This window comes from Dromaius novaehollandiae, chromosome 1 (genome assembly GCF_036370855.1).
Source record: "Dromaius novaehollandiae isolate bDroNov1 chromosome 1, bDroNov1.hap1, whole genome shotgun sequence".
Lineage (NCBI taxonomy): Eukaryota > Metazoa > Chordata > Aves > Casuariiformes > Dromaiidae > Dromaius > Dromaius novaehollandiae.
This window is the reverse complement of record NC_088098.1, coordinates 85099731-85122342: the sequence shown is the minus strand read 5'-3', so window position 1 is coordinate 85122342 and position 22612 is coordinate 85099731. Positions and strand designations below refer to the sequence as shown.

Here is a 22612-nt window from a genome sequence, read left to right as displayed (position 1 = left end):
GCCTTGCTGGAATAGCATTAAGTACCTGCATACTAGTGTTACTGTACTCACCCTGGGTGTTGTGGGAATCTTAGCAGAATAAAATTCACTTTCAGTTGAAACACACAAAATGTAATAAAACCTGGCTGTATTTTATATGATGCATCATTTAAATCCTTGTAGATTAAATTGGTTTTGTGGAGTCTCGATCTGCTTTGCTTGTTTTTAGTTGTTGCTGTGAATCATTTTTGCAGTGTTACTCTGCTCTTCTGTTCCTAAAGAAGCTTACAGGTAAAGGTACATGGTAGCACAGCGTGTATACTGTTGCAAGGAAAAGGAAGGAGCAACTGAAGGGAACTTTACAGTTCTGTTTTTCCTATCACAGTGGTTAAGTTCAGAGAAGGCAGTTTGGAAAGAGATTATTCCTATGATGTTTGAATAGCCCCAAAATGAAATTATTTGACAGGTAAATGTGAGGCTCTGGGAAGGCAGTGAAAGCAGATTTTGACAGAGTTAACGTGATTCCTGAAGTCAGACTCTATAAAAACACAGAAGAAAATTTGTTTTATGCTGGTAATGCTTGGATGGGGGAAGTAAAAGCTAGTAAAGAGAAAAACTTAAATTTTAAACAACTGAATTATGATAAACAGCGTAGAACAGTATTTATTTGTGAGATACACTTGTAAATTTTATTTGGAAGAGTGAAAAGAGGCAAGAGTTAGTATGAAACCTATAATCTTCTGGGGCCACCAAATATGCTGTGACACATTAGAGGACTTTTTTCTGCAGACTTTAAAGACTGAGGTTTATATACCTGTTCTGGAAACAGTATTAACAAAATGATGAGCAGAGGCTGATAAATTTGATTGCATAGATATTTTAAACTTTAATGTTTGAGAGAGTTGAAGGCAGAGGATATGTTTTTTCTTTTCTGATAGCAACTGTAACGGTATAATTTCTCTCTCCTCAGAAACTTGTTTCGCCTGCTTCTATGGGTGCTTCATAAAAATAGCCTAACAGCAGTGCCTGTTCGTGTTATGGCTACTTCCTCTCCTCCTCCCCCCAGTTTATTAAACAAACAATCCCCTTCTTCAACTTTCTTACTCTCCATGGTAAGGTAGGAATACTAGAATACATAAGCTAAAATAAAAGTATATAGGCCTTAAGTATCTATTAAAAATCTCTTATTTTGAGCGGGGTCTGACTCAGAATGTTCAGCAGTACTAGAATAAATTGCAGGAAGGCAAAAGACTGTATCTTTTCTAAGAAGAGAGGAGTGAAATTATTTTTATATTAGCAGAAATTGCTGATTTAGTAGTTGGAACTCGTCCTTGGTAAGGTAATTGTTGCTTGTCCAAACAGTGGTTTGTGTAGGAAAAAGTAAATATGGTGTGTAATAACTGGACAGTTAATAGCCATCAAGATATTACATATGACTTTATAGAAGAAAGGCTCTGAAGAGTTTGTTTTTTTTAAAAAAAGTATTTTAAGCTATACAAGAGAACCAACTGGCCTATGTTTGTAGCTTTTTCTTAGGTGAAATAATTTAGCTACTGAGCAGTATGTAAAACTTACAGTAGGAAATAAAGAATACTTTGTTTCTGGTGGACAGTGGTGAAGGCAATAAGTAGAAAAGAAAAGCCCGTAGTTTTGTAAATGTGCCGTGGAATACTTGATGATGATTAAGCACCTTGGATCTTGGCTTTAAGCCTTATCTGAAAGGCTGTCCCTTAAAACCATGGTATTGTGTTAACTTACTGCTTGTCCACCAGTGCTACCTTCCATTTAAGATGGCCATAACTGAAAATGTTTGAGTTCATTTTGAAGTTTGATTGGCTTGCAGTTAGACTAGCACAGCTGTCTTGATGCTTTAGAAAATGCTAAGATTGATGGTGCTGTTTCATGGTTTTGCTAAGTGCTAAGCCTTCCTTCTTCATTTGTGAAAGTCCATACTGAGACTTAAACTATTTTTCATTTCTTGTTATGATCAACAAAATAGAAACATTCAGATAAACTCATTCTAAAAACATTGTAGTATTTTAAAATATTGAGAAGGGAATTTGGATTATGGTGGTAAGTATCTGAGAATCTTAGGAGACTGATGGACTTCACTTTCTTGCACAGTAGTTGTGCAGTATACAGCAGTATTTCAAGCTTCCCACAGGCAGTCTTCCAAATGTGCTTCAGCTTCCAACCTGAGGGTGTCATGTATAAAGAACATCATTTTCAGAGCGCAAAACCTTGACTGAGTCTATAGAAACTACAAAACATGGGTGTCAACTAAAATGGTGGCTTCCGTAATTTGAATGCTTCTCCAGTGACCACACATGCATGAGTTAGTAGTTTTCAGTTGTGAACTCGGGAGCTCTGGGATACTTCATCAATATCTACGTAAGTTAACGAAGAAAAGGACCTATTGTCACTTAGTTCCATTTGAAAATGATTAGGAGTCCATGGGCTTAAAAAGGTTCAAAAGTCATTTCATATATTGATGCTCAGCCAAAAACCCTTGCCATGTTTGAAAAACCTTAGCATTGTTGAGGGGATATGAAGGATCTTGGTCTGCTAGGCTTGACTGTTTTGCACAGATACACCTAAATTATCATTTTGGGGGAAAAAGAAGAAGAAAAGAACAACAGATTTGCTAATGAGATTAGCTATACTTGTAATGCAGATGAGACAGATTTCCTTTTAAAAGTTTATCAACATCTCCATTAGTCCTTGGGGATATTTTTATTTGGATATGAATGACTTTTTTGCAATTAACAAGCACTGTTTTGTAAATTCCAGGATTTATTATTCTGCAAATCTTATCCCCAGATAAAAGGGAACTGGCTTAATATCTTGTTCGTCCCATCCCTTTCAAATCTGAACAATATCACCAAAAAATCTGTCCAAACTGAGATAGCTTTGTAAATGTTTACAAATGTGATTTAGCTGTGCTTGTCGGAGTACATTTTAGAAATAATAGAAAATCTTTTGTGACTGAAATTTGATGTTGCTATAGTCAGTGTGAATGAAGAAGGAATTACTTCATTTCCCTGTAATGTAGACAACACTGGCAAGAGAGAGGAAGAAGCAGCAAAACTGTATACCAGTCACTAAAATTTCCAGATATATCTTGAAATGCAATTGATAACTGTAACTGTAAGAACAATGAACGAGTCTTCTTAAGGTTGAAGGTTACTTGAATAGTTCTTCTCCCATCCTACCCTTGTCCTCTAACATTTTAATGAAGACCCATCTTTATAGAGACAACCATTATTTTTCTCTGCTCCCGCAGTGGTTTTTAAAACCACTGTTGATATGGCATCTGTAGGAGGGACAGGTACCCTGGTTACAAGAGAATTATGACCATGTTGTGTGTGTGTGAAAACTTTCTGCAACCAGATTCACACTGCGATAGCTCTAGACTCTTGTTTTGTCATTGGGACACAGCTGGATGCTCTTCAGAGTAAAATTGTTGACTGTGTTGTAGTTGGATCATGGAATCCTCTTGTAAGTGAGTTTGCTGCTATGCCCAAATCTGTTGTCTTAGACTACCTCAAGAATACTTATCTTTACCACTAGTGTTGTTTAAAATATATATTCTGTGGGATATTGAACTTTAACATCTTATGATACTGTTATAGAAGTCTGTGTTGTCACACGTTAACCTTCTGCACTCCATTCCCATTTAACATTCTTATGAGAAATTTCAGGTTAAAATAAAAGTTGAAATCTAGCAGCTGAATTTTGCTTAGTCACCTAGTTTAGGGTAGAAACCAATTGCTAGGAGAGAATAGAACAGCAGTTGCTTTATATTTCACTAGTTTCATGGTGTAATGGAGTACAATGTCAGCAAAAGTGACAGAGACAAGGTTTAATAATTCACAAAGTGGCAGTCAGAGGAGTTGGGATTCTAAGACCCCAGTGGATCTTGCTCTTCTCTTTCTCTGATCTATTTCATAATACCTTTATGCTGCTTGGCATAGAGTAGCTTTTATAAATGAAACAACCTTGGGAATTTGGAACATATACTTGAGACGACTAAATAGAAAGCTGGTGTTCTGCTTATGGAATAAAAGTGTCCTTTCTTTTCCCTATCTGAAGCCCAAGTTTTAGGTGAATTTAAACAAAAAATGAACACTTGTTTTTGGAAGCATAGTATTCTGCAGTTGTGTTGGTGGTTGAGAGCTGAAAAGACCTTACTCAAGTTATATCATGGATTTATATCTTCCCTGTCAACCCCAGGATGTCACCAGCTATGAACTCTCAAATGAATGTACCTGGCAGGTGATTTCTTTGTCCCCCTCCTCTTACAAGTATATGTAATAAAAAAACAATTTTTTTTTGCTCAGTCTTGGTGCAGTTTGTTGAGATTAAGTTTTAAACTCTGGAAGAATTAAAATATTTTCCTCTTGTTCTGTTTGGCTACACAGTTGAACATAAATGAACATGTATGTTCCTATTCTTATTGTTGTCTTCCTCTGTGCCTCTTTCCCAACTTCCCTGATGGCTTTAATGGTTAATGGCTTGTGTTGATTTCTGGCTTCACTTGGTCTTCCTTCCAGGAAAACTTTCACTTTAGATATGTTGCATTGAACTACTTAAGCCTTTTCTTGCTAAGAAAATAAAAGGATCTACCTTCTATTCTTCTACTGTAATATAGTAGAGAATGGCACATGCTTTTGTTTGCACTCTTATCTTCCAGATACAAGATTTGCTAGCTTCTGTCCAGAGAGTGCTGCTTTATTTTCATTGCTCCATTCTGTAGTTACAAATAGTAGGAGCTAATCTTTGGTACTCACTAAATCTGTTTTGAATGGCATATGAAATGAACCACTACATCAGCTTAAATAGCTCTGAATTCATAGTTTAACTAACTTTTTTGTGCCACTTGTATTCCTATATAATTTTCTTGTAACCGCCTGTATTCTTTATTGGCATCTAGCTCCTTTTCTCATACCTGGGTGTAAACTATTTCCATTTACCTTGTAATCTCCAGAACTGAAACAGACAGCATCAATCCATTTCTGAAAAAGGGCTGAGATAGGATATGCTTTATTCTTTATCTCCCCATAATTCAACTTCTTGCATAGACTCTTCATTTCTCAATGTTCTGTTACTTTACTAGCAGGTTGCTGATTAGTTTATATGACAGTCTCCTGCAACATTAGACTTTTCTGTTTCACAGTGTGTTTGTGTGGGTATCTAATAGTGTAAAGCATATCCCATTGCATTTATGAGATCATATGATTTTACTAATTCTATGCTAGGGATTTGTGCTTCCACCACCTCCCATTTTGAAACTGAAGATAGGGATGATTCTTCTGAATGGTCATTTCAGCTTGCCTACTCCATTTTATTTAACAGCACTCATTCCAATGATTTTGTAAGGTAAAGAAGAGAAAGTTTGTGTCTTCTACACTGATAAAGAGTAGTCTTCTGCATTAACTAGTTCTGCACAGGGGCTTCTGTGATGGGAAATGGCAGGTTCTTTCTTACCCTTTACACACACTGATACCCTGTTTTCTGTTCAGTGAGAAGAGCATCCTTAGCTGCAGTTAGTACTAGACTGCAGCAATACTTACTTAGTTGCATTTGACATGCAAGCAGTCACCCTAAAACAGATGGCATGAATTTCCAAAGGAACTCCTTTAGGCTAAGTCTAATGTCTTTTTCTAAGCTGTTTTAACTCAAACAGGCTGTCACTTCTTTGCTAAATAAGGGCATTTAATGGCATTATAGACTTATCATGGAAGTATGGAGACTGTGGTGCTGCAAGGGTAGGTTTGGATTAAATTGGTTGCTCTCTTTGTTTTACCCCAAGAATAGTTTTTAAGCTGTTCATGTTTTTGAAAGAAAAGATTTTTCTTTAGCACATGTGCATCTGATCATTTCTCTTTGAATTCCTTTCTTCAATATGGTATTCCTTTTGCTCTGTGTTGCTTGGGCAGCTGTTTTGCCACAATAGTGAGTTTCAGATGAGTTTGTGTGAAGACTTCAGTATTAATTTTACCCCAGAATTGCTAAATACAATACTGTTCAAATAAAAATTGCATTGGGTTCTGAAATAGTGCCAAGTTACTTGCTGGATTCTAAGCTCTTGAGGTAGCAGAAATAAGCAACAAAAAGGTAATTCCTAAGATTGCTGCATTAAGCTCCTGATCCTGAGTTATCAAATAACGACATAAGTAAAACAGAAAGTGACTGCTGTTTTTAAGGTTCTGTTGCTATGTATTACTGCCATTTTCATAAGTCTGGATTATGTCTGAAGAATCAGGAGCTATCAAAATTTCAAGACTTTTGTCCCCCCCTCTTCCACAAGTGCAGTGTTTTTCTCTCCTTGTCATATTGCTTTGTCCCAATTTTCATTATCTATTCTTAGCTTTGTCTATTTGCTGTGTTTTTTAAAATAAGATATCCCAGCCAAATGAATCCAATCCCCAAAGCCTAATAGCAAAAAGAGTATACTGTACTAAAATACATAGTTCTACCTCTATTAGTCATGGATATAATGATATCACTGAGTGCAGTGAGATTTCTTGTTTTGCCTTAACTCTTCTGAGATCACATTTTCCATCCAGGCTCCCTGAAGCACTCCTACTCTGATTCCACTCCCATGCTTTTCTGCTTGATACCTTTTGTGTCACCCTCACACAGTCATCTCCTTTCTTAAACCAAGATTATGCAGATGCTGCAAAATGCATGGTTTAGCAGTGCTGGCAGCTGTTCTGGAAGTAAGGTATCTGGTTGTAATAGATAGTCATTTCTTGTTAGGCAATATGCAAGTCATTGTGTTCCTTTCATGTGTGCCAAGTTATCTGCACCCATTTGAATGGATTCTGAGGTCACTTGCACTTGGCATCAGATTAATGGGTAAATAATACCTGCTTACTTCATAGGTCTTGTCTAGTGTTTTTTGACCTGTGGTTTACAAATAGAGGAGAGGGAAGGGAAGGGATTGTAGCTGTGGATGACTCTTACAGGGTTGCAGAGGATGATGAATTAATTTGCTTTTCCTTTCATTGTACATATGGAAGTTATACATTTATGTCCGTGTGTATGGAATGTTTTTCAAAAAAAATACTCTCAAATCTTCTGAAGAAGTCAAACAAATACTCAGTCTAGAAGACTGAGAAATTAGTTATTAACTAGTTACAAAATAGTATAGTTATAAACTGTGAACAAGTTACAAAATAAAATTGAAGACCTAACTACCACCTTGCCTATTATCTCAATGCAAAGTTAAAGTTTGGAAGATGAGTAAAACCTAGGATGTATAACTGAGATGAATATACAGATAGTGTGGGATATTCTGACTTGGTTGTTTACATATGGAAGGTAGACTTACATCATGTAATAGACATGATTTTTTCCCCTTATTCCTTTAGCTAAACTTCGTCTTTTTTGAAAGAATAGGGTTTTTTCTATCCCATTTCCTTTCTTTTTGAGATATTATTTGAACATAAGTAACCTATAGTCCAATTGTGATATGTTATTAATGCTCTAAAGGTTGCATGTACAGTGAAAGCAGGATAAATTGAGGGGGAAAACCCACCTTTGGACTCCCATTGACTCAAGTTGGTTCTGATGGTGCTCCTAAAATCAATTTTTTAAGTGAAATCACTTTCTAAGTACAACCTGGGTTTTATTCTTAAGAGTATCAGCCACCTTCTTTTTTAGTCCATGTGACTTCAAGTAAAAGTACCTGATAATTCCACAGTGAAGTTTGTTTATTAAACTCAGAGGTAGGCAGGAGTAGAAGCTGTAAAGGACTAACTTGCCCCTGTGTTTCTGTAGGATATTCTTTAGTAAGTTTAATGACCGTTTAAATGGTTCAGATAGTCACTGCTGCTTATTGGCAGAAACATGCAGTAGTAGAGGGTTGGAGTATATTTTGAAGTGGAGTAGGACATACAGATCCAGATTTTTGTGTCTACTGCCCACCACACCCTGGTCTGACTTGGCTCTTATTAGTTCATTTTATACCTCTTTTCAAATATTCTAAGATAGCTGCTCTTCAGTCAGTACAACATGTGGGATATATTTGTGTATTAAAGCATTTCCAAGAGAGTCTTTATATTCTGCAATATATTCATTCATTCTGAATTGTTTCCAGAATTAAACATTTGCTGCTCCTGTGCATTGTGCAATTATGTGCGTGATGTTTTGCAGGTGAAAGACAAGCTAAACAAATTTTGGGAAACAATTCCAAAAATTGTTATTGGCATTAAAAAAATCTGTGCTTGTTTCTGTGGGGGGAGTCAAAGGCAAAACTGATTCTACTGGAGAAAGGATTGTCCTTGTAAAAATCCTGCCAGAGGCCGAAATTTGCTCCTGATAAAGTATCAGCTGCTTGAAATGTTGATGCAATCTCAGCTGTGTCACTTAGAAATGGGTGTGGTGCTTCATAACTGCTTCTTAACTGCTTCATAACTTTCATAACTGCTTAACAACAGGCATAGTTTAACCTTACAAGGCTTTCTGGCAGTTCATTTCATTATGAAGGAAAAATATTTAGTACCTGCCAAAGAAAACTTCTCTACCTTTGCGAAGGCAGAGAAATCTGATAATCCTCACTCCTCTGAGTGCTATGCTATGCATTTTCCCCGAAGTGAGTAATTACACTTGTGTCGGTTACAAGGGAAGCGAACTGATGGGACTCCTCCCTTTCGTGGACAGTAAGGTGCATTACAGATAAATTTTGTTTCTCAAGCAGTTTCCAGAAGTATTGCAATTTTAGTTTTGCTAGGAATATATCTTTTAAAAGATCAAAATCCTGCTTAAAATATCTGTTCTCCACAGCTTCTGTTTTCCTTCGTAGCTGGAGATCAGATGAGGAGAACAATTCCCAAGAAAGTTCATAGTAAAAACTTTCGGTTGAGTTAACCAGCTGACTCAACACTTCTTAATGAAGTTGCTTTTTCTTACACTTCTACCACTAAAAATAAAATATAATGGACAAAGATGTGTGCCACAAACCATCATTCTTTGATTCTTGTTAAATGTTAAGTGTATTGCTCTGAGACATAACCACTGCTACCATATTAATAAACTGCAAAGAAAGGGGAAAAAAAGTTATGTTAGCTTTGTTAGACTCCTGATATAAGCAGCCCTCTGTAGAGTGAGGGGTAGAACATAAGATACTAGGAACTTTAGCTTCTTTTGTAGAGAAAAATGATATGGAGTACCTTTAAAGGAAATACAACAATGGAAACAGTTAGAAATGTAAGGATCTTTGTTTAGAATTAGGCTAATATTTGCATTAATATTCAAAGATTGTGTTGGTCAAGACCAGGACCTAGAATGATTTAGGTGACAGACTGATGCAAAGTATCAGTCTTGTGTGTAACAAGACACAGTAAATGTGATCTCTAATCAACTTAAAATGAGCTGAAAATTTCTACTGGAGGCTTTCCCTGAAATTCTATGCCAAACTGCAGAGTATCAGAATTTTTAATGACTTGCTTATAATTGTGTACAAACAGGTGATATTGCTTGAATTTCTTTCACCAAGAATTCAGTGCATATGTAGTGTCAATATATGCTCAGACTAAACTTAGAACACAGTTTTTTAAAAACAAACAATCTTCTCTCATGTCTGATTCTGTTTTAAGGCTGGGATGGTTTCTGGTTTTGCCATCTAGTCTAATCTTCTGCTTAAGAGAGGCCAGAGAGCTTTATTCTTTGGATTATTTATCAAGCATGTAACTACTTGAGCTACAGAATAGCTTTAAAAAAAAAAGAAGGGGAAGGGTCTCTTTAGTTGTAGCTGATCTGTAATGCCTTGCTACATTGAATATTTAGGAGGAGAAACGCAATAGGGTGTTTCTTCAGTGAACTTCTGATACAAGGAATGAACCTATTTCGCTGAATACAGGGAAAGCAATCACCACATTTTCCATTGTTTAATGTATTTCAAACCTGTTTTTCCAGTGAAATCTCAATCATGTAGAGCATTTTCTCTCTAAAGGCTGCTCTTCCAATGGCTTTTCTCACTTCCTCTGGCTTGCTGCCTCTCACTCACAGCTGCAGGCAGGCAGTTTTTTACCGAATCAGTTCCCAATGAAAGCAGCTGTTTATTTGCCTCTTGGCTTCAACAGTCAGCATACAAAAGTGAACTTAATTGATCCCTTGATATAACCTGAAAAAAGAGTGTTTTGCACTTCCATCTGGGATAACCACACCTATAATCTAAGGTAAATCATAGTGTTACTTTGTGATAGCAGTTTTTAGGATAATAATATTCAGCCATGATTAAAGGGTACTGTTTTCTGTTGCAAATCCACAGCTCCATGAGGTATTCCAATGGTTAATTAGCCACAGTGTTAAATATAACCTTTATTTGCAGTCTGAATTTGTTTAACTTCAGCTTCCTGTGACTGGATTTTGTTGTCTTCTGCTCATTTGAATAGTCATTTCTGGCTTCATATCCATGGAATTTCCAGTCCTCAGTCAATTTTTTCTGCTTTCTGTTGAAGTCATTCCAGTTCTTTGGACTCCTTTCTGTTGTGTGGCCCTCAGGCTGGAAATGGTTTTCCCATTCTCACTGACTTTCCATTCTTCCTGCCCTGCATTTTCTGTTCTCCTGTTTTAATGTCAGGCTATTTAATTATTCACAGAATGACATCATACTGTGATTTTGTATTTGGTTGATTTAATGCTCCTGTGCCTAATTATTCCCAAGTGCTTAGATTATAACTCTTGGTTTTTCAAGTCTAATATATTCAGGAACATAAAGTTGGAAGGAAAACATGTTAACTCTGCCCATCTACACTTACACTTTACAACATAGTTTCTAAATACAAAACTTCTCTTAAAAAAAGTCATACATCACATCTAAAAGAGCTAGCAATAGGTATACTGTGCCTTTTTTACAATAATGAAAAGCATACAAACTGCATAAGAATGGACTCCTAATTATATGTGAATGTCTATTAAATGATTTGAGTTATCTCTTCATCGCAGTTAGTTTGGTGTTCTGAAGATGGTTAGGAAAGACCAAATAAATTCAAGTTATTTCATCTATAGTTAACAAGTTTGTCATTCGTATTCCTATTGCAACACTTCACTTTCTGCTTATGATATGAAAACCGGGCTAATTAGGATTTCAGCAGGAATCTGAGGTGCTATCAGTTTAAAAAAAAAAAAAAAAAAGCATTTCACTTAATCTTGGACTGTTTCGAACTTGGAAAGGTAGTGAGGAATGGATCTGGAATGCCACTATCTCACTATTTTATTTGGTATTCAAACAGGTTTTTGTATCTTCTCTTTTTTTAAAAAAGAAGGGTTTTTTAAAAGAGAAAAATTTTGATTAAACAGTTGCCTTCCCACTCCATTTTTATTCTGTATGCTGGGTAATCATTAGTCTTCACTGCTATGTTATTCTTTGGGTGGCTTTCTTTTTCTGCTGCATGTGCCATGGGAGAGGTAGTGGATTCGGCTAAGCATAGCAAAGGAATTGGTGGCTGAGATGTTGGATAGTCTATTCTCTGCTACAGCAGGTGAGAAGAGCAAAATCGAGATATGTTACTTGAATTCTTTCAGTTCATATTTATCGAGGGTAAATGGACTGTTCCAGCCCCACCTCGACTATATTGTTGTATCTGTGGAAATGCTATTTTTCTCTGATCCCAGTGAATATTTAACCCCTCTTCCTGCATGTAAATCCAGCAAACAGAAAAGAGCATAGTGAACAGCATTGTGGTTTTATGGAGGCATGATCAAAGAGCGCTCAGATGCGCTGTTCTGCGTAGTCCCTCCGCAGGAGGATTCTTGCTGTAGCCAGCAGCTGTGCTTGCATTCTTTGCCGATGAGCATTCTTTGCCGATGAGCTGTAGGAGTGCCTCTTGCAAAGCCTTTTTCTGGAAGGTTAGTAACAACACCAGCTTCACTGTGGCAGGCAGAAAAAGTTTGAAGTGTGGGGGGGAAGAAAGCTCCTTTGGCTATCATGTTACTTTGCTGATGACAAAGTGCTAGAAGGAAGGTTGCAGGAGGAGTAAACGAAAATAGTGTGATTTATTTTTATTTTTTTAATTTTTTTTAGTTACGATTTAGATTGTCACAGTGCCCATGGTTTTACTTTTTCTTATTTTGTTCCTTATGTAGATCCTTGTAGTACACGGAGGGATTTATGGCTTCTTTCACTTTGTGGCATGCTAGGAAATGTTTTTAGTCTGTGTTTAACAGTAAATTGTAAAGGAGAATGCCGTCTTTTCTCTGAAAAGTTTTCAAGAGTTTTTTGCTTCTGTCTCCCCTTTCTATTTTTTCAAGGGAGAATGGGAATCTCCATTCACTGTGCAGTCACTTTTTGTGTGTAAAGAAAATTCAGATTCTGCTTGTCTTCAAAAAGTTTTGTGACCTTTGCTGGACCAATATGGAAACATTGTGACCTGTTAGTCTTTCTATATTTTTTAACCACTTTTGAGTCTCAATTATGTGGTTAAAAGTGAGGCATTATGTAATCTGCATTATGGTCTTGTTCCTACAGTCTTCGGACCTATCTTTGAAGTTATATAACTTTATTCCAGTGCACGTAGAAAATAATTTTAAAATGCATGACAAGCATTTCAATTTTCACTGGGGATATCTGCAAGTCTTATATGTGAGTGTTAATATTCCACATGTTAATATTTTGTCATCTTCTAGGTAAAAAGGAAAATCTGCAACCTTATTTCCAAAAATGGTTGGATTTTTTTTTCCTTTTCTCTTAAGGAGAGAGGAAAAGATTCTGAGGGTGTATTAGCTCTTGCTAGAGGAAAAGTAACAGAAATACAGAAGCTAGTTTGTATCTGCAGAGTGCAACCTTGTGGTTCTTTTTAATTACATGAGAATGTGTCCATAATCTAATATTGATGCATGCTAGGTATATCACTTTAGAACAAACTTTTGATAGCAGTTAAAAAATATTATCCATTTCTTAAGTCCGCACTGCCTTGTCTTTTTTTTTGTCCTGAATAGCTTAACTGAAACTGTCAAGCATTATTTCTGATTATGCCAGAAGTATCCTTTTCCATCATTTCTGCTTTATATAAAGAGCATTTCACATTTTAACCTTATGTTCAAGTTTCACAATGTTTATCTTTCTGTACTCACTAGAAATGTCTCTGTGTATTCCCTGTTTAAACAATGGACTCTTTTGAGACAGACAAGCATATCACTATAACTGTAGCTGCAAGGACACTCACTAGCTCTCTGTCAGTATTCAAGAAAGGCATCATTTTTTTCCAGGCCCTCCTTTGCCTTTGAATCCCAGGTGCTACCTATTACTGGCCCATTGGGGAATAAAGTCAGTTTTTAAAACTGAGGTGCTTTCAAGTTTTTAGACCTCTTATTTGATACTTTAAAAATATTAGAAAAAAAATCTAGAAATGAGGAAAATTGCAATGTAAAAACCAATGGTGGTTGTGATCTCCCTTTAGAATACCATTAGTTGGGCAGTTAGCATCAATTTTCGAGTATTTAAAGTGTTACTTACAACATGCTAATAAGAAATTTTTGCTCTGATCAGCAACTCCAGAGCTGCACATTTCAGCGTTCCAGGACAGGGCCCATGTTGTACAGGGTAATCTGCCATTAAGAAACTTGGAGCTGTTGCTGTGTCCGTTTGCTTAGTTGACTGGAAGTTAAGTCAGATACAGATTTAGTAGGGATTAAGGGGACTCTGGGCCCTTTCTTCTCCTATTAGCGCTATATGCTGTGATCCATGCTCCATGTCATGTGTTTTGTAAAAACTGCACCCCTGCTACCTCCCTCTCTCCCTCCCTCTCTCTACTGTTTTCCATGTTGGGGTTATATCCACCAACATCTGCCAGCTTGTGACATCACATCACTGGTCACTGTTGCAAAGTATCTTCTAGGGTTAGCTGCTCTAAATTGCTCTTTATGTAGTGCTTCCTTATCATAAAAAAGGAAGTGGGAAGTCTATATGGAATATGACTCAGGATCAAAAACTAGAGCTGTTGTGAAAGTTAGCTGTAAAACGCTTAAATAATGAAATAATTATTTTTTTTCCATATGTGAGAATTGGTATCAGGTTGTGTAAACAGAGATTCTCTCAGGTTATTAACAGTAATTTTGGCAAGTCTGGTGGGAGGAAAAATTGGTGTATGGTTGACCCAAGAGGAACCCTCAAATTCTGAGTTAGTTTGGAATTGGGTATTTTATGAAGGAACAGGGATTTTAGTGAATTACTTTGAGCTGTGTTAAGTCTTCAGATGTAAATTGTCTCATAGCCCACCTACCTACTGGTTCATAATCCACCCATCAACAGTGAAACTTTTTTTTTTTTTTTCTTGCTCACAAAATGTTTTCCGAACAGTTTACTAAGGTGATTAAATCACGGTTTGGTCCTATTTATCACTGAATATGAAGTATGTTTGTTTTATTCTTCAAATCTTTGTAACTTGATCTCCCTATGAGATAGATACTATGTCTCACAGTTGTTTTAAAATCTTGATGGTGAGGTTGTAGTCTATAAATATTGTACACTCTTATAATGCAAACTATCTACTAACAATAATTATTTGTTTCTTTCCATTTCCCAGCATCTTTGAGGATGAAAGCATGAAACTACGACAACTGAAACTAGAAAATCAGGTAAATGGTAGTGCAGAAGCTGGCAAGAATCTGTATAAGAAAACAAACATTAGCCATCTCCCCCTCCTCAGTAGGGAGGAGATGAAATTGTTTGTACTCCCTCTCCTTTCTGCCCCATTTTTCCTCATGATAGCCTTACCTGTTGTTGTCATCCATTTTGTAATGTTTTACCTAGAGCTACATAAGATGTGTGGCAGCAGTGAATCCAGCCTCCATTCTGTCATATGTAAGGCTGTATGTGAATTCAGAATCAATCTTGGAGACTTGAGAATTGGGGATGATGTGATTAAAAATGCTTGGTCGAAGGAATATAAACAGAACTGATTCCTAACACTTCTCCTTAAAGATTTTCCTGGCTTTTGTTAGTTTGAAAATCATCCTTGCCATGGTTGATAGGCTTGATTTCTTTGATACATTTATGCTTCATACAGAAACTTTTACTCATTTCATTGGGATTGAGTCACCACAAGGCAGGAATCAGTGAAAAGGGAGGAAACTCTTTGTAGGGAATTATCCAGTTTAAACATCAAAGAAAAATGTTCCTTGAGCTATAAAAAGATTTGCTTAACACTGCTGTTGAGACAGATTTCCAACATCTTTCTGCCTTTTGTTTTTTCTCTCTAAGAATAAATTTACAGCCAAGCGTTTAGCATGTATTAGGTAAAGTGCTTCTGTTTCTAAAGCAGCTGGGTGCTGTTTGCTGGATGCTTAGATCACCATACTCTCATACTGTTCAGAGTGCTTGGTGATGGAACATGGCTGTCATTTTCAGGATTGGTGTCTTGGGTCATGAGCAACCACAGGCTCTTAGTGCTAGGTACTGTGGTCAGATGTGTGCCCAGTTTCAGACCTTGTCATGGAAATGCATCACTTTTCCACCAAGACAGCTGCTGGGCTGGGTGGAATTCCCTTGGAGCTGCACCATAAAAAGGTGAGTTTAAAGAATTCATACCGTTCTGCAGTTTTGTTTCAGGCTTTTTAGATTTGGTTGTTTGCAACCACTTGCAAAAATGATGGCTAGAAACTTGCACTAAAAACATATTTTAAACCCATCCTGTTCCCTCTATGTACACACATTGCAAATGAGATTTGGCAAGAAATGCTAACAGTCTCTCATTTGTGACTGTATATTTAGGTTTGAATGTTAACTTTGCGAGTCTACTTTTAACTTGAATAATACCATGCCTTCTGAAGAAATACAGAGGTCAATAGCAGATCGCTAGCAGGCCCCATGATGGACTAATTGCTGGTCGTAGCTAATGCCCCACTTAATTGAATTTTCTTAAACATTTATAGGAACTGGGATAAAAGTTGCAAAATGTTTTAATCCAGCATCATCATGTTTAGAACCTTTGACCACACTGAGAATCTGGAATAAGCATTTGCCACAACAAAGATGTCTGTCTGTCATCCGTGTTTTTGATGGGTTTAAAAACTAATGTAAAATATTATTTATAATAATGTATAACATGAAGTTCCATCTGTGGGCCAGATCTGTCCGCCAGGATGCTTTTGTTTAGCCTACTGCCTTTTCCTTGGAGGAGAAAGTGGGCGGCTGCTCAGGCAGGCAGTGCTTTCTTCCTCTGCAGCAGAACCAGTTTCCCTGTGCCTTGTAAGGCATCTGGAGCCCAAACTGCACTGCTGCCATGTCCACATGGGTGGAGAGGGTGAAGCTGATGGCATATTTCTGAATGCCGCTAGTGTGGCACTTACTTATGGCAGTAACTTTCATTAATGCTATCATCACTGGCATTATCATTGCTGCCTCAGTATTAACTTGGGGTACAGGAGGAGCTGGAAGAGTAGTGAAAAGGTTTCAGAGCTAGGATCCAGCACGCATGGCCTACTGAGGTAGGACCATGCCATGATACTGCACCCTCAGTGGTGCAGGGGTTGGAGCCTTCCTGTGTACCATCTTACTGTTGATCACAGTTGTACAAAGAATACCAAACTAGCTGTCTTATTAGTCTGCTGTGGTATTTTCATCCTCATGTAAATTCATTAGAACCAGTGTTGTTGATCTGAGTTTATTAAAATCCGACCATTTAAACATCTTGTATTCTGATGTTATGGTTTTCTCTGTGGTGCAGGGAAAATGTTTTTGAAGAAGTCTTAATACACGGAGTTCACAAAATGAATCATGACACTCAGTATCTGTTATTTATTTAATGGATTACATGTTCCTGTGCCCTATCCCTGAACTATCTGAATTTTTTAATTGTAATACCATATGAATTTTTAATGTAATACAGAGCTGGAGGAAAAGCCTGGTTAGTAAACAAAAGGAAACGAAATACAGTTTGGTGGGGGGGTTTGTTTTGGTTTGGTGTTTTTTTGATTCCATCTTAGTGGAGTAAGTTTCAAAAGAACACACAATTCTGAAGGTAAAGCCGCTATGCCACCATGTGTAGACAGAATGAACTGCTACCAGCCATCCTGTCAGTGGGCTAGCAGATTTTCTACGTCTCAAACAAGCAAAGTAGTAGAGAGAAACCTTTCTAAACAAATGAAATAACTATCATGTTTTACCCCTTTGGTTATCCTGAAGCTCTTCCTAAATGAAGGTCAGTCTCATCTACCAAGAATAAAGTATATGTTTTAATATGATCCTATTACCCAAAGCCTATTTTTTCTTAAAGAGAGTCCTGGAATTTCTTTGACGAAACAGAATGTACCAGAATAAGAAAAAGTAAATTACTAGACCAGTGAGCAATAAAATGTTTCAAAAATCTGATCTAATAATTAGGAAAGTAGTTCTTTAAAACTATTTTTTCTATGTTGACCCAAATTTTGATTTCCAGTTCTAACAGTAGCTATGCACTTTCTTACTGCCTTTAGGATATGTATCTCTTCCTTCTTGTCTGTCCATTCGCCAGGTAGAGAAGCCTCGGCAACAGTTTTTCTCAGATTCTTATTCTGAGTATAATGTTTTGATTCTTGTTTCCCCCTCTCCTTTTATTTCCACTACTAGAAATTTATTAAATATTCTGGAATTTTTTACTTTTCAGTTAGCATTAAAATATAATAAAAAAAGACTGAAATTCTCCTAAAGGGCCTGACTATCTTTCTAGAGAACAAATTTGATTTGTGATGAGCATTTGCAACAACAAACTGTGTCAGGTAGCATCACTCTCATGAGCATCATTATGAAAATAAACATATTGCAGTCTAGTCTTCAAATGTAATCATGCTTTTAAAAAAATTATTGTTTTGGAGAAAATTACTTTAAAATTAGAAAGAGTAAAGGAGGATCAAGAATTGAGTTGTTTCGGAGTTCCTGAGGGAGAGGTTCGCTGAGAAGCTGCTATTGCTTGAGATAAAAAGCCTAACAAGAGAGGAAAGAACCAATGGGAGAGAGAAAAAGCCTAACAGGAGAGGAAAGGGCTCTAAAGACATTTGTCTCAAGTGGATTGAGTTCTCGGTGCTATTTATCTGATTGATACTTGGAGACTGAGAAGAATTTGTTGGAGAAAAAGTTTTTATCATCCTGAAGAACATTCAGGATGTTGTTAAGGTGTCTAATAAGCAGGCATGGATAAACCACACCTACAGCGAGGGACTTGCATGTTGGTTGGCATAGTGGTGCATTGCAGAATATTGGAATATGATTCTCCCCTCTCCTTCATGCACCTTAAAAGTTATAAGAATTAAGCATGGCTGTCTTTAAAATGATATGATGTGCCCATTTACCTTGATTTACATTTAGAGGTTGTTTCTATTTTCATTTACTAGGAAATCATGAACATCAAATCTATATGCATGTTGGAAAAGTATTGTTTCATTTTTAACACTAACATTTGGATTTACAGTTCTTTCCTTTCAGTCCTAAATTACATGAGAAAAGTTTGCGAGGTAGATCAGATTTCCTATCACTGAATCAGTCCAATATTAATGACTGAATTATCTGTTTTCTTCTTTTCCTTTTAATTTACTTATTTTACCTCTACTTCTATGTCTTATCTCAGAGAACCAGTTTCTGAGAGCTGTCTGTTGTGAGTTCTCCCTATCAGGTGACAGCTTTTGTCATAAAACCTGCTTCCTTTGCAAATCTTGACTTGCTTTTGCTATATTATGAAGGCATTCATAACTGCAGCAGCAGAATCAACTGAATGAATGAGCCCTGGTTAAAGAAATGGTATGTGCTAGTAGTATAAGTCTCTATTGCCATGTAATGCATGGGACAAAGACTGTCATCTTTACTCTGGCATTTCCTGATAATCTTGGAGATCAAACTATAGCAATATAATAAACATATTTGTCTTAATATGAAGTTTGTTCAATTGTACTGAACAGTGAGGAAAAATTATCCATTCCCTAAAGGCACCAGAAGTTATTGTCCTAAAAGACAGAATGTTTAGTCCAATCATAACTGCAGTGGAAAGAATGGATAGTCCTTGTGAGCTGTTTTATCTGCTCTATCAGCTTAAATAAGTATGATGCATAGAGTAATAAAATAAGAAGGACATGTATATTGTAAAATTTACTTTGTGAAATGTTTGTATTGGATTCTAAATGACTACTGAATTTATTTCTATTTATATTATGGATTAGTGCAGTTTAGACTGAATAAAAGGAGTTAAAATTATTTGCTGATGGCCTCAGGATAGACCAGAAAATGAGGAAGTGTCCTCATCCCCATCTACCACTGATGGAGAATCAAAGGCAGTGTCTCACTCCAAAGACAATGTGATATCTGTGTCTAGGATTTCTGTCAGATCAGAGCATTCCAGGTTGATCAGTGATCTTGGTTAGTAACATGCCTTTGCCAATATCTGAAGTATGCTTTCTGCCTCTCTGGATGTGGTTACTCATCCCTATTTCATATTCTTTCTTTATTTCACAGAGAGCTCTTCTGGAGAAGAAGCAGAGGAAGAAACGTCTTGATCCCTTGATGGTACAGCCAAATCCTGAGGCAAAGCTGCGCAGATCAAAGCCCAAAGGGTGTGAGGAGCAGACTCCTTTAGTAGAAAACCCAATTCCTTTCCACAATGATGTTACATTACATGGTAAGTAATCATCCTGATTGCAACCCTTCCCAAAAATGCCAATGCATGTGCTTCATGTCAGAGGTGGTCACCTACATTGCTGTGACAATGGTCAGAGAGAAACAAGATTGATTACACATCTCTCTATGTAAAAAAATAGAATTGTAACATGGCATGGTTTAGCAATACTGAACTGTAAAAACAAACAAAAACCTTATCTTGAGTTTTGTGACAGCTGAGAATCATCTGCCTTTCAGTAATCTCTCTCTTGTGTTAGGCTAAAAAGAGCTTCCAAAATGGGTTAGGAACTTCTAAAAAGGTAGGGAGATAAGAATCCAGAGTAAGAGTTTTCAGAAGCAGTAGGATAAAGAAGAGAGAATAATCCAGTAGTGGATGCCTATACTATCCTTCAAGGCAGAACTCTCAAGATTGGATATGACTGAATGATAAAGTAGACAAGAGCAAAACAGAGGGCTTATGAATACCAAATCAGGTTCTCACTGTTTTTTATCTGATCTGTTGATTTCTCTGAGCTTCTGGGAGAGAACAGGAACATGATAAACAAGCTGTAGTGGTCCAGAAAGTCATAAGCACAATGAGATATCAGGGAGCCAAAGGCAATGACTCCATGGTCTCACAGCATTATAGTAAAATAGCGACCACTCTTTTAGGAGTAAAAAAGAGTAGTAGAGCCTGAAATGCCTCGGGAGGGAGGGGAGTAGCAATGAAACCTCCTACATTCCTCTGGAAGTATCAGAAAAGAGTTTGAGAGCCATGATCCCATCAGCCTATCAAGAAAGTAACAGGAAGCATCTTATGACTTTGAGATGCAGGACACTATAATACCACCATTATATCAGCAGTAGAGTAGGATTAAAAACAAACAAACAAATCAGTGTAACTTGGCTTGAGGATCACATTGGATCCTCTTTTAAATGTTTTTTTTTGTTCTCCAGATTTCTTTCAGGATCATAGGTTGGGGAGTAAGGTGGTGATGTGGGTGGTAGCATTTGTGTGTTTAAAATCAGAGTTGGAGAAAGCTTCTGTTACAGGACGCTTCTAAGTCAAAGAGAGTAAAACAAGATGAAAAAAATTAGATTAACTTTGAAATGAGAAAACTTTAGTACTCCTTCAGAACAAAAATTAAAGCTGAGCACTTCCTCACTAGCTTACATAGTTCTGAAGCTTTCCCTATACAAGCAAATTTTGTTAAGAAGTGGTAAGAGTTGTAAACATCTCAGAAATCTGATGACTAGATAAACTGGTCAAGTATACTTTTAAAATGAAAAAGAGTAGGAATCCAAGAAATTAAAAGTTGAACCTATACTTACATATTGTGTGCTCGACAAACATGTTTACAATATTATGCTGGTCCCTGAAATCAAGACATCTCTTGCAAGTAAGAAGTGCAGTCCACAGCTGGATTACATGTTTAAACTTGATATTTTCATTTCTACCAAAAAAGTAGATAGCATCTATTTATAGTGTATCCTACCTGTGGCTGTCGATAGCTAATCACATCAATTGTGATGTTCATTGTAGAGCACCCACTTAATGGTACAGAAACAACCAAGGAACCTGAATATTGGGACAGGAAAAGAAAATAGAGTAACTGTAAATAAACAAATTAATAATAATTTAATATATATATATACACATAATAATAATAAGGATATTAGTGTCCATGACAAATACCACTTGCCTAAAGTGTTCAAGCCCTTGTTTTAAAAAAAAATTAAATACAATCACGATATTTATAAATGTGGGAAACTGATGCCTGACACTTAAAGTAAGTTACTCACAATTTGCCTCACCAAAGTTTAAGTGAACAAAAATAAATCAGTTGTTTAAAGGGATGCTTGAGCAAAGGAAGATGAAATGAGGGACTATCTTGGGACACTTCTGTAGCAGTAAAAATTAGGCTTTTGGATTCTGCTTAATTTTGTCTTGCAGGCATTGATGGACCAGCTGCTTTCCTGAAATCAGAAGTGCAAGATTTAGGGACCAAACTCCAAACTCTCTGTGCTGGATCTTCCATAACAGAAGACAATGCAGATCAGGAAAATGATGGAGAGGCTCTAACAGAAACAGCAGACAAGCCAGATCTGCAAGAAATCTTACAGAAACGAGGTAAGATAATGGGGCAGAGGTCTTTTTTCAGGATTATTCTACTTATAATATTTTTTTCGGTAACATTAATAAAAAGCTGAGGGGATCATGAAGCAAGTGTCTGTAGGACCTTCCTCTTAAATACACAGCTAGTAGTTTCTCCAGTGTGCAGTTAAACGCGGAAGTGCAATTTCTCCTTTTTCGGACGTGCTGATATTAATTGGAGCACTAGTTATATTTTAAAGGTTTGTCAATGTCTTGTATTCTTTCTGGCCTTTCCAAGGAAGTTGGTCACAAAAAACTACACTTCTCATTTTGCTGAAGTTCAAGGTATTTTTATTCCAGATATAATATATATGCCTATAATACCTGAATATTATGACAACAGAGGGACCTCTTATAGTCAATGATGCAGTAATTATTTAACTGTTGAGGAGACCTTCAGGAAAGGTACTCTTCCTGAGTCGGAGGATACCACAATCAGCAGTTTTGGAGTTTTATTTTCAATAGTTGAAACTAAAAATGAAGACTACATTTTTGTTTCATCTGAGACAGAGAACTTCCATCAATGCCCTTTCTATTCAGTGCCATGTTAGAATACTGCTATAAGATTGGTTCATAGAGAAGAATTCAGATCAACATGCTGATGCTGTTCCTATTCTGTAGTGCTTTATGCGCTTTTCTATTTCACAGCCAAATTATAGGAAGGAAATCGCAGAACAAGACAATGCAAGTGGAAGGAAACACCAAATAGTAATGTGTACAGAAGTTCTTTCTAAATTCCTTTAGCCAAAGTTATTTTAGTTATATGCCACAATCATGAATGAAAGCATAAACTAAGCAATATCATGTAAAATGTGCAGTGATAAAAGTCATACGGCTGCTTAATCAGCTGAGTAGTGAAAAACATCACTAGTGGTTTGGATTACAAGGCTCGGGAAGCAATATACCACAAG

The 22612-nt window shown here is 36.7% G+C and overlaps 1 protein-coding gene and 1 long non-coding RNA gene across 13 annotated transcripts in view; one reads left to right on the top strand and one right to left on the bottom strand.

Moving 5' to 3' along the window:
- TULP3 (TUB like protein 3) overlaps positions 1 to 22612 on the top strand; it is a 39023-nt gene that overhangs the window by 5653 nt on the left and 10758 nt on the right. For 4 of the 12 annotated variants that reach the window (XM_064518104.1, XM_064518126.1, XM_064518135.1 and 1 more), the window contains exons 2-5: positions 14511 to 14562; positions 15446 to 15493; positions 19406 to 19568; positions 21501 to 21677. In XM_064518104.1, coding sequence (XP_064374174.1) covers positions 14511 to 14562; positions 15446 to 15493; positions 19406 to 19568; positions 21501 to 21677 — 440 coding nt within the window. Of the gene's footprint in view, positions 1 to 11387; positions 11469 to 11697; positions 11836 to 14510; positions 14563 to 15445; positions 15494 to 19405; positions 19569 to 21500; positions 21678 to 22612 lie in introns of those variants that run through there. The other 8 variants (XM_064518112.1, XM_026112630.2, XM_026112631.2 and 5 more) reach the window with 5 other exon arrangements.
- Positions 9858 to 22612, bottom strand: part of LOC135329544 (uncharacterized) — a 29219-nt gene continuing 16464 nt past the window's right edge. The window contains exon 2 of the long non-coding RNA XR_010391020.1: positions 9858 to 21125. This is a non-coding gene — a long non-coding RNA (uncharacterized LOC135329544). The remainder of the gene's footprint in view (positions 21126 to 22612) is intronic.